Genomic DNA, 13,281 nt, shown 5'->3' on the forward strand with positions numbered 1-13,281 from the left:
AACAAAACCAGAAGAGCCAGCATGCAAAATAATTATCCGAGAACCTATTCATATTCCTATGAAAAATTTAAAATCGCCAGTGCCATCACTCATTTTCCAGCAAATCTTCCTGGAAAGATCCTAACTGACCTGTGTTTCCATCAAGATAATACACACTGTTGAGCTACCTCCTCCTCTTCCATCATGAATCTTTATATGGGATGTAGTTCTTGCTGCACCTATGTCACGTCTTTGAACTAAAACCTCTTCTTAACGTATCAGGAACCAACATCTTTTAAAGTTCTTTACATTAACGAAGCGCTTACCACTGCAGCTAATTTTCTCCTGCATAACTGTAACACGTTTTTGTGATGTCAGGCATTCATCATTCACATGGAGCACTTTAAAACATTGTTGTTAAAACCATCCATTTGTGTTACAGATTCTTTGCGATTTCGATGCTTTCCAGACAACACGAAGTCAACTTTTTCTACTGTTCCTACAGCTCTGACACTTTCGTTTGCAATTCTCTTTTACAGTTCTCTTGCTGAGATCACATGGTTCTGCAGTCTGTTCCTGTGTCTTCAAATGTCAACAGTAGGAGACCTGGTTTCAAAATCACATTTGAAAAAGTTATAAATGCGGTAAATAATCTCCATCATCTGCTTATGAGGCACTTCACATTTAATGCTGTCACCTGGTTTTTTTTTTAATGGCATTTATACATTTACAGATACACATTTACACCTATACTGGAAAAAAAAACCCACACACACACCTCACAGTTGAACAAATAATTCACTTCTCACAAAGTACGGCAACAATGCAGCATGTAGGAGCGAGATTCTCACTGTCTAGCTGTAACTTGGTGCTGGCCGCTTGGGAAGAGAATGAATATTACTGGTTGCCAGTGGCTAGTGGAGGGGGGTGCGCAAAACGGCTGAAAACTAGACCACCCTCCAACGTGATGCAGACTATAGTTTTCAGTAAATGCCAATGACTATTAAACAATATTTATAGTGTTGCCACACTGATGAAGATGACTTGCAAACTTGCCAATATGACCAACATCATGACACGAAACATGATTATATACCTGTAAAAGTATTTCTGAAGCAGACAACATGTGATGAAACCTATGTTTGCAGTAATCTGAACCTTCTACAGACCAATGGATGAAGTGTTTAGTGTCCTGTCAACAACAACTTCATCCTAGATGGAGGACATGCTCGAAATGCAGAAGGAAGTCTGCCTTACACTTTCAAAGAAACCATTACAGCATTCTCCTTAAGCTATTTATGGAAATCACAAAAAACCTACATCAGGATGGCTGGACAGAGTGTCCAGTGTCTTTTCAATACACAACCTTACTCAGTGACTTGAACAGGGAAGCCAAAAATTTTTTCTTGAAAGGGGTGAGGGTGAGACTTGTGCAAAAATTTGGCGCAAGAAAGCACAAAGTATAAAACAGATACAATGAGGATGTATGTGAAGCCTTACTCAGAAGTAATGTTTTTCTCTTGCTCAAGTACTCCATTCCTCCAACTCTTCTCTTTAAATTGTGTGTGAAAATGAAACAAACTCTACAGATAATCCTTGACACACAAGACATCCCCAATCACACCAGGTGCCAAAAATTATCATCATTTACTTTAACACATTGCTCCAACATCTAATTCTGAATAGTTTTTTACCTTTTGGGTGCATGTACCATCAAACACGTGAAATTAGTATTATACCCTCAACCTTCAATGAAGCTCATAGGAGGAACTTTCCTAAGTGATTAAAAACAAGAACTCATACCCAAATTTTGGAAAGGGATTTGAAGACACACACAAGTAATGACTCCAAACTCAATGTGCAGATATCTTTCTCTGGAGCAGTGATGTGTGATGATCTGAGACCGTCACATTATTTGGAACACAGATCTTATAAATGCTTTAAATTTTTTGCGTGATCGATCTTCTGACTGGTTTGATGCAGCCTGCCACAAATTCCTCTCCTGTGCCAACCTCTTCATCTCAGAGTAGCACCTGAAAGCTTTGTCCTCAATTATTTGCTGGATGTATTCCAATCTCTATCTTCCTCTACAGTTTTTACCCCCTACAACTCCCTCTAGTGCCATGGAAATTATTCCATTACGTCTTAACAGATATCCTGTCATCTTGTCCCTTCTTTTTGTTAATGTATTTTTATATATTTCTTTCCTCCCTGATTCTGCAGTAAACACTCTCATTCCTCTGAATACACACAGACAAAAAATACTTATTTCTCTCCATACTATTTATGAGATCAACATTTTGCCTCAACTTATATTTCACTCCATTATCTTCCTCTATAATGTGCTGATATACTACTAAAAACTTTACCAAAGATAATCAGCCACACACTGCACCTTTTATTTTCTGAAGTCATCTACACTATCACTGTGTTACCACGGATTTGTTTCTACCTATAGATATGCTTTCACTTTTAATCAAAGAATTCTAAAATTAAGAATCAAGCAAATTACATTCTTACCACATCTTCTAGTGGTTTAGCCCCAAACACTTTGAAGCTGTTTTGGGGCTTGCCAGGCGTTGCTACAACTACAACAGCCTGCTGTCCTACCCTCGTCGCAAATTCATCGATTGTTTGCTGCAAACAGGAATAATTAATTTTAGACTTAAATTTACTGTCTTTCTACAATATAACATGCATACTATTGCATGCCACAGTATTATGAAAAGTTACATAAACAAAAGAATAAATTCATCCTGCTATAAAAGTAAGCAAGGTTGCTTTCTTGTCACGCTAGAACACTGCACACATATTTAATGAGAATAACACACATGAATATTTCTTTTTTCCTATATCTTTGCTGGAAATGATGAATGTATTTTCCAACATACCCGTAACTTTCGAAGCAATCTATTCTGCTGCCTCTTCCTAATTGAGGGATTGGTCTCAAACGAGTGTGGTCGTTTGCGTTTCTTAGCCGATACTATGGCCGCTGCTGCTGCTACTCCCACAGGGCCTGTCAGCAAGAGCAAATGAATATATTGAACCACTGCATCTCAGTGTCAAAGCAGGATTCATTGAAGCCACAGCATTCAAGTGTTATGGCCTATGAGTTGCCCATCTGAAATTACATAAATTGATGTCTGACACTTCAATAAACTATATGACAAATTTTATTATTCTGTACAGAAGATAATTTCATGGGAATTATTAAAACTGAACTTCTACACTGTTACTTTAAAAGTGAGCACACACAATTTTATTGACTATGCAGACAGCACTAATAATTAGCAAATTGTTACTTCATATTTCTTAGTAGAAAGTGCCACAATTTGTCATTTCAGATCAGGATATCAGTCCACAGCAGAGAATGTACAGTGGAGTGCAGAAGTGGGAAGCAGAAATTTGTCACACTCAGAGTGAGCAAGTAAGTACAACCTTGTACTTTTCTTTCGCTAATAACACACCTATTGTCACAATCCCACAGTTTTTTGTAATCAGTTCAAAAATGTGAACAATGGAGCTATCTCTGATACTGCCATAGTGATTCAAAATGTGAGAACATTTCAAAGAGTGCATCAGTTTATGAAGAGCGAATCAACGATCATGTAGGGCTATGACTAAGAAATACTGAGAGTGAGTAAAGTCATGGTTCAACTACGTTTCTGCTCCACCAATCTGTATAGTCTATTCAACACAGCCAGATAGAAATCTCCCCATGCAACCCCCCCCCCCCCCCCCCCCCCCAGTCTTAGTGCTTCAGGTAGTTTCTATTGGAACGACTGGGTGTTGGTTTTGAAGTCGAACAAATATACACACATTAAATTTCGGGAATGCAGCCGCATAAATTCTGCTTCTTCTTCTAATATTTCGGCTGTATATCTTTCAGCCATCTTCAGAGAGAGCCGTACGACTGACGCTCCAGCGCTCGCTACATCCTTTTAAACTCGCGGACCGCGCCACTGCGCATGCGGCCACAGATGAACAAGGCGCCAGTGATGTTGATCGGCGGCAAAGACGTAACATATGCATGAGTTACGTCTGTGGCTGCGCATTCGATCCATGCTGGGAGATCGATGTATTACTGGGAGCTGAACTGTGGCGACGTCTTTGTAAGTTCAATATTGAAAGTGCCGGATTCCATGATTTATCTAATGTGAAACCGCTGTCTCTATTAATTAAATTCTTCGCCAAGCGGATTTCAATGGCCTCTTTTACTACGGAGTCCCAGAAAGATGAAACAGAAGTCAGAATTTCGACATTTTCATATACCATAGAGTGACCAGAATCAATACAATGCTCTGCCACAGACGATTTACTGGGTTGTAAGAGCCGAGTGTACCTGCGATGTTCCGTACACCTCTCTTGGACTGTACGATTCGTTTGTCCGATATATGAAAGGCCACATTCACATGGTATCTTGTAAACTCCAGGTTTGCGGAGTAGTAAGTCATCTTTAACGGAACCCAGGAGTGCAGCCGTCTTCGCCGGTGGACGAAAGATCACTTTTACTTTATGTTTAGTGAGGATCCGTCCTATTTTGGATGAAAGGCTTCCCACATACGGCAGGACAGCCATGGATTTAAATGTTTCCTCGTCATCTTCTGCATTCCTTACGGACACCTTAGGTTTTATTTGTAGTGCCTTACGTATCTGTTGTGGAGAATACCCGTTGTCCTCAAAAACTCTCTTCAAATGTAAAAGTTCGTCTTTTAAACTACTTTCATCAGATATGACGTGTGCTCGGTGTACCAAAGTTCTTAGAACACTACTCGTCTGCAAAGGATGGTGACAGCATTACCCTGCTGATAAAGGTAATGCCACTGTTTTAATGTCACGTGACGACTACCATGATAAGATATACAGCTTACTGAATGATAGTATGTACCGGAAGATCAGTAAGGACCCCACCAACAAGGTGGTAAGGAAGACGGCGTCGCTTTTGAATGCCTCCCCATTTCCACCGGAAGTCATACGAAGACTGAAACCAAGTGGTGCAGTGCCTCCAAGGCTTTATGGACTCCCAAAGATCCATAAGAAAGACGTTCCTCTACGTCCTATCGTGAGCAATATTGGTTCTCCCAACTATGATTGTGCCAAGCACCTGGCGTCACTATTGAGGCCGCTTGTGGGAAAATGTGATCATCATATAAGGAACTCTCCAGATTTCATTGGCAAATTAAAATCTTTGAAACTGAACACCTCTGATCTATTAGTCAGCTTTGATGTAGTGTCGCTATTTACTAAGGTACCTCTCTCTGAATCTTTAGATCTCATTGGAAAAAGTTTTGATAAGGAGATTTTAGCTTTGTTTCACCATGTGATGACCTCCACATACTTTTTATTTAATAATGACTTTTTTGAACAGACTGACGGTGTTGCCATGGGTAGTCCTTTGTCACCCTTGGTGGCCAATTTATTTATGGAGGATTTCGAGGAGAAGGCCCTGGAGTCTGCTAGTTTGAAGCCTACAGTTTTTTGGAGGTACGTTGACGACACCTTTGTAGTGTGGCCCCATGGCGAGGACAAATTGCAGGACTTCTTAAACCATCTGAATTCCATCCACGGACAAATTCAGTTTACAATGGAAGTGGAAAACGAGGGATGTCTTCCATTTTTGGATGTCTTGGTTCGGCGTAAAGAAGATGGCGCTCTGGGTCATGCAGTATATCGGAAACCGACCCATACAGACTTATATTTACATGCAAATAGCTGTCACCATCCTTTGCAGACGAGTAGTGTTCTAAGAACTTTGGTACACCGAGCACACGTCATATCTGATGAAAGTAGTTTAAAAGACGAACTTTTACATTTGAAGAGAGTTTTTGAGGACAACGGGTATTCTCCACAACAGATACGTAAGGCACTACAAATAAAACCTAAGGTGTCCGTAAGGAATGCAGAAGATGACGAGGAAACATTTAAATCCATGGCTGTCCTGCCGTATGTGGGAAGCCTTTCATCCAAAATAGGACGGATCCTCACTAAACATAAAGTAAAAGTGATCTTTCGTCCACCGGCGAAGACGGCTGCACTCCTGGGTTCCGTTAAAGATGACTTACTACTCCGCAAACCTGGAGTTTACAAGATACCATGTGAATGTGGCCTTTCATATATCGGACAAACGAATCGTACAGTCCAAGAGATGTGTACGGAACATCGCAGGTACACTCGGCTCTTACAACCCAGTAAATCGTCTGTGGCAGAGCATTGTATTGATTCTGGTCACTCTATGGTATATGAAAATGTCGAAATTCTGACTTCTGTTTCATCTTTCTGGGACTCCGTAGTAAAAGAGGCCATTGAAATCCGCTTGGCGAAGAATTTAATTAATAGAGACAGCGGTTTCACATTAGATAAATCATGGAATCCGGCACTTTCAATATTGAACTTACAAAGACGTCGCTACAGTTCAGCTCCCAGTAATACATCGATCTCCCAGCATGGATCGAATGTGCAGCCACAGACGTAACTCATGCATATGTTACGTCTTTGCCGCCGATCAACATCACTGGCGCCTTGTTCATCTGTGGCCGCATGCGCAGTGGCGCGGTCCGCGAGTTTAAAAGGATTGAGCGAGCGCTGGAGCGTCAGTCGTACGGCTCTCTCTGCAGATGGCTGAAAGATATACAGCCGAAATATTAGAAGAAGAAGCAGAATTTATGTGGCTGCATTCCCGAAATTTAATGGAGCAGTCTTTGCGCCGCGAAAACCTGAAGATTCACATCAAATATACACACATTTTGTCATCTGTTATAACGTTCTTTAGTGAGTCTGGATCATTGACTTCACTCAGCAGGTTCTGAGTGATGTCTAAGTGACATTATTTTTATATATAAAAAATTGGAAATCTGATATATAAAGCCAGTAAAATTAAAAACTTCCTCTTACTTTTTGATCACACTTCGTACATGCCTTTGGACGCTAATGTGAATGAAATAAAGTTGCTTATTTTGGCCAATGAAGAATTACACCATAGAACTCTCTACACTAAAAAGATTATTTTTTGACATAGTGTTTTGTAAGTGAAGACAATTCAGAACAGGGGCCTCCAGTAACAGTGAATTGGAAGAACTACGTAGACAAGTTATACAATTTGTTCCATCCAAAATTTTGAGAGCCACAATTCAGCAGAGTAACAACCATAACCTACAAAGTTGAGGTTGTGATGCAAATGTTCAAATACTATTTCTTCTTCATGCAAAATCAGATTTTGCCAATAGGACTGAGTTCAAGCTCATCAGATTTATCTTCCTGGAACTTACTTCTGTGAGGTATGTCATATACAAAAATCAGAATTCACAAATCTCATCTAGCAAGATAGCTGAAAGTTACAATTAACAGCCCTTGCAGATACTTATTACTTATGGGCCTTACAACCTCAAAGAAGCTGAAGGTGTCAGAACAGAAAGACTTATTTTTCTGACAGTATTTCAAAATCAAAGTAAACAGTCTTTACTGAAGGATTCCAATTACATTCACCAAAATGACATGACTATTTTAATCAGAATTAAGCCGACTCACTGGTCATAGTAACTTGATTTCATGCTTTTACCACCATCTGTTCTTACAATAAAAAATGGTTCAAATGGCTCTGAGCACTATGCGACTTAACTTCTGAGGTCATCAGTCGCCTACAACTTAGAACTAATTAAACCTAACTAACCTAAGGACATCACACACATCCATGTCCGAGGCAGGATTCGAACCTGCAACCGTAGCGGTCGCTCGGCTCCAGACTGTAGCTCATAGAACCGCACGGCCACTCCGGCCGGTGTTCTTACAATATAAAGCAACAACTGCTATATGCTGCCTGTATAATCAACTTACCTGGTATTCAAGTATCATCATATAATGACTGCAAATCATTTCTATGGAAATTCAAGCATAGGTTTAGGCAGCATTAAAAGTAAAGAACATCTTATTTTAATGAGTGTTACCGTAGTACCTGATACTTGAGGCAGTTTAAGTGAATACGTACTATGTATCTGTAAAGTAATGAAACTGTGTGTGTGTGTGTGTGTGTGTGTGTGTGTGTGTGTGTGTGTGGGGGGGGGGGGGGGGGGGGGTGAGCGTAAGCGTCTACAGATTTAAATTTCCATATTAGTTTCCCCACCACACTGCACAAACTTCTTTCGTAACATTGACACACCCTATCAGTTTATAAAATAAGACAAGTAATGAAACATTAATTACATGTTAATGAATGACTGGCAAGGATGAAACTTCCTAGCAGATTAAAACTGTTTGCTGGACCAAGACTCGAACTCAGGACCTTTACCTTTCGCGGGGAAGTGCTCTACCAACTGAGCTACTCAAGCACGACTCACGACCAGTCCCCACAGCTTCAATTCTGCCAGTACCTCATCTCCAACCTTCCAAACTTCACAGAAGCTCTTCTGTGATCCTCGCAAAACTAGCACTCCCGGAAGAAAGGATATTGCGGAGACATGGCTTAGCCACAGCCTGGGGAATGTTTCCAGAATGAGATTTTACTCTGCAGCGGAGTGTGTGCTTGCCCGCGAAAGGCAAACGTCCTGAGTTCGAGTCTCGGTCCGGCACACAGTTTTAATCTGCCAGGAAGTTTCATATCAGCGCACACTCCGCTGCAGAGTGAAAATATCATTCTGGAATGACAAGAATGTTTGCTAAACAAAATGTGAAATGTTTCTGGTCAAAAGATGTTTCAAAGTTGCTGTTCATGGCAGTAGATCTTGTACAAAAAACAGAACTAGCATTTACAGAAACAGTCTCCTTACTTTACAGAAACATGTCTTACATGACAAATTCAAGTGTTTTGGTTGGGTATGAGAGAAAGGGGGAGAATCTGACTACAATTTCTGATGAACATTTGGTATCACTCATAAAATTTATTCAACTCTCCAGATATAAAAACCAATCTAACAATGTTTAAATGCGAACACTCATACAAAGTTTTAACAAACATGGCATGCAAATCAAACTATTACAATGAAATAAAAATTGACTTAATGTTACCATGCACATTTGTACAAAAATGACTAGTGGTAAGTATCACTTATTACACTAATACTTAAGACAACACTAAAAACTAAACTGTTAGTAAGATTATTAGTAACTATTTTGCAACTAACCCCATTGTTTTTACTAAATAATAGCCCAAGAATAGATACAAATGGTAGCTCTACTAAGATATGAGGCAGATCCCACAATGACACTTTTCCTAGGATCGAGTGAACCAATCAGGATAAGTCCAAATAAGCAATTTAGATGCTCATGCTTTTCAGTGGCTAGTATTCATAATGAAATGCTCGACTGATTGCTTTATGTGGAACAAATAAGGATATGAATCTCAGCAACTTGAATGGAAGAAATGTGGGGAGTGGAACTCTGCTACCTTCTGAATTAAATGAATTACACTACAAACACTCGGGCCTGTGCAAAGTTTGAGGTTAGCATGTTTGCTAATATTTGGCATTGTTTGCCAACCGATCAAACTCCTGGAGACCTGGAAGGCTCAGGTACAATGTACAGGGTTGATGGGAGATATTCAGCATATGTGGATTTATGGGACATTGATATGCCAATACAGATGAAACACTACTGATAATACTTCCATTACTTGATGTAGACACACTTCCATTGTAGAGCCAGGCTGATAATAGTGGAGCAAAGGAACTCGCATGACATCTGTAGTCCATGTGCCATGCACAGTTACACCTCCACCAACACCTATCTTCATTAAGTATGGCTAAAGTGACAATGGCATGGACCCTTCAATCACAACTGCTTCTATTAATTTTAATTCAAGGAAAATAAATTACACAGTTTTGAAATTGAAGATAAGTTAATGGAGTTGGAAGATAAAGTAAACAAATGTGAGGCCAAACATAATTAAATTCAGTATACATGTTTCATTACAAAGAAAACAACAAGGTGGAAATTCCTGAGTAGGGTTTATTGCAAACAAGAAAATTAGAAACAAGATTCCCGATCCTGAATGGGTTTCACAATGATAAAGCAAGATTTGTTAAAAAAAATAAAAATAAAAAAATAAAAAAAATAAAAGATATTCTATGAACATTTTTTAAGTCTGGACATCAAAGTGCCTACAATCTGATGGGAAAGAAGAAAACCACTATAGAGTTACAGCAGCTGGAAAATAACAGCAAATTTCACTACAAGACGATAACAGTTCATTTTAAAGCAAAACAAAGATGACTCTTATACACTATACCAGAAATGGCAGATGTCACACAACAGTATAAAACAAATAGACTGTTGGGGATTGAAACTGCAACACCAATAAGGATAGTAAACAATGAAATTTTGCTTACTGTGCATATGCAGTATACTAGGGAAAATACATTATTAACCCTCAAGTGGGTGCGGCTGTGTATACAATGTGCCAATCACATTGTCTTCTACTGTTCCATTGTTGTTTTACAACTATGAGCCCATGTCTGTATTACTTCATCACTGCTTCAGCTAACACTGTAGTCATTTCTGTTATCATACATTCAAATGAGCAGGAGTAGTACAAAATAAATAGCAAGTTAGGTGAGAAATAATTTATGATCTGTGCAAAAAAATGACCCAGATTCCAAGCTAGCAACAGTCTCACAATGAGGCAATTGTCTCCAAGATAATTAGTAATCGAATAAGCAGTTAGCATGAATCAGATGCAATTGCACTCTTTATGCTTTGAGTGGGTCTTTACTGCGGAGTAATACTTTTATGATACCACACAGAGCGATATAATGAAAAATTTATTTTATTATTGTTTACAACAATGACTTAGCACATATAATGTAAGTTTATTTTATCATCGTTTAATTAAACTACAATCAAACTGGGATTTTGCTAATACATGTTACCCTTGGTAACAAAGGCAGCTATTCTTTACACGTGTACAAAGTGCGCCACATGCCTGCTCACGTCGTGAAAAATGGTATGCATGCCTGAAGATTAAATTTGTAGATGATCTGGGGGTATACGGGTGCGAAATTTGGTACATAGAGTTGGCAGCAATATAGGTCTAACCAGACTGGTTATCAAGGTGAAATGAGCTAGGGTAACAGGTATGGGCGCATCATTCCATGCTTCTTCAACTCTATGCTAAGTTTGTCAGTCAAAGTGACTGGTGAAAGGTGGTATACTAGATTCTGAGCAACCAACCACTAGATGTTTTCAATGGGTGAAAGATCTGGAGAACCTGCTGGCCAATGCAACAGTCTAACAACCTCTGTATCGAGGTAGGTGAAAGCAGCAAGGCAACATGCAGTCTTGTGTTATTTTGCAGAAAGATAGTGTCAGGAGACCTCCTAAATAACGTACAACCATTGGTCTTAACGTGTCAGTAATGTAATGGCTGCTGGCCAAATTACTAGCTGTGAAAACAAAACCGGAGGTGATAGTGTTGTGTATGCAATGGCACACCATACCATCACAAAAGGTATGACAATGATAAATGGAATATGGCAATTACTGCCATCCTGGAAGCCTCCACACAAGGATACATTCATTGTGGTGCTGTACTCAGAACCACGACTCATATGGATGGATGTGGAGCCACTCCCGTGTACAGTGTTGTCAAGCATATCACTGTTGAGACACCCCTCTTTGCTGTTGCGTGATGGGAAGCTGTAAAACTGGTCACTGTGCAGCTCAAAACGTCATAAAACAGTGTGAAGAAATAAGCCCCTTTCCTGACTCAAAGTACCTGACATTGCTGTACAATCTCTCACAGCAGAGCAAGCTGTGTGTGTCCTCTCAGGTGCTACTGACATGGAGCTGCTGAGATGCTGCATCATCTTTATAGAGATGCCAACATTTAAGAAATCCATTAAATAATGTGCTGGATAGTACAAGCAGGGGAAAAGAGGGGGGGGGGGGGGGGGGAAGCAGGTTATGTGCATGTGAGTGGTAGTGGCCGGATATTTTGATGCATTGCTAAATCAGACATTACTACAAATCAACCCAAAATTGAAAAAATGCAGTATATTCAAAGATTAATACAGAGCTTTTTTTTTACCTACTACAGTTTGATGTTGTCTCAGATCAGCACTATATTTCTGAACTATAAGTTGAAGGCTCATGTTTTGAATAAATACTCTAGTTGCCCCCTTAGCAGCTAGCAGCTCCTGATTGTTAAAATTACACTGGGGACATGCTTTTTGTTTTGATGCCATGTGTTTATGCGTTTAACTAGCACACCCATTTTTGTTCTCACACAACCATGCTCTGAAGCTACTTTCAAATCAACAACATTTTCTTTAACAAACATCTTGCATTGTGCTCAACAAGGAATGTCATAAATAACAATTCTGCATTTGTTGCCAAACTTTCATCTTAAAAGGATTCAGCAAAAACTGTTAAATTCTTGTTTGTGTCCCTCAGCTTCAGTGTACGTCAACAAATTTTGCTACCCACATATTTACGGCAATTGTCTCTTCCATCAGACAACTGAAAAAATTCCAGCTATACACACTACTAAAAAGTGTGTGTGAATCAGATTTGGAGGAGCGCAGTAGACAGGGCCATGCTTTCAAGTATTCTTCCCTAAATTTTTTTAACAATTCTTGGTTTCTTAACACTGTCACTAGTCCCTGTAATGTCATCACACACTTTTGCTGCACCTGAAATTCTTTCATTGTTTATTTCAAAATCTTTTGAACATATTTCCCTGACACATGCCTCGTATGCACTAGAAAAGAATTCTACATTAATGTGTTTATGATAAATGCAATAAACACTTGTTAACACACACACACACACACACACACACACACACACACACACACACACATTAACCACCAAACAGAGCTCAACTGCAATTTGTCATAGCAACACAAAAAAGACATCTCTAGGAGGAGCTTGCCAGGGATAGTCATATGATCAGCAAAGATAACAACTGTGCAAGATATACCACTTCATATCTAGTTATACATTATGAAGGGTGAAGTCATATACCATACATAGTATTTGGTGAAATGAGAAGTCTACAAAGGGCAGAAAAGGACAAGTATACCAAGAAATATTGTTGAGAATTCAAGTTGTAACGAATGATTTTCTCTTGAGCATCCTTTTGAGCACTTTATACGCTTACTCTTATAAGTCAAAAAAAAATTTTAAAAATATTAATTTTTGCTACATCATTCATAAAGTCATAATTATTGAAGGAAATTCGTAATTATTTGAATGATTTGTCATAGTTGGCATCTTTTTGTTAAGTATGCCCTACTGAACCCACCAATTCTATATTAACATGACAGCTGTAGGATCTCTACCAATGCAAGCAGCAGTATCACAGAACAAAAAACT

General features: G+C 39.2%; 1 protein-coding gene across 7 annotated transcripts in view; it reads right to left on the reverse strand.

The window, feature by feature from the left end:
• The window catches only part of LOC124616753 (DNA-binding protein P3A2), a 127,727-nt gene that overhangs the window by 91,838 nt on the left and 22,608 nt on the right, over window positions 1-13,281 (reverse strand). For all 7 annotated transcript variants that reach the window (XM_047145127.1, XM_047145125.1, XM_047145122.1 and 4 more), the window contains exons 5-6: window positions 2,871-2,995; window positions 2,500-2,616 (exon numbers count right to left, since the gene is read on the reverse strand). In XM_047145127.1, coding sequence (XP_047001083.1) covers window positions 2,500-2,616; window positions 2,871-2,995 — 242 coding nt within the window. The remainder of the gene's footprint in view (window positions 1-2,499; window positions 2,617-2,870; window positions 2,996-13,281) is intronic.

The sequence above is a fragment of the Schistocerca americana genome, chromosome 5, assembly GCF_021461395.2.
Source record: "Schistocerca americana isolate TAMUIC-IGC-003095 chromosome 5, iqSchAmer2.1, whole genome shotgun sequence".
Lineage (NCBI taxonomy): Eukaryota > Metazoa > Arthropoda > Insecta > Orthoptera > Acrididae > Schistocerca > Schistocerca americana.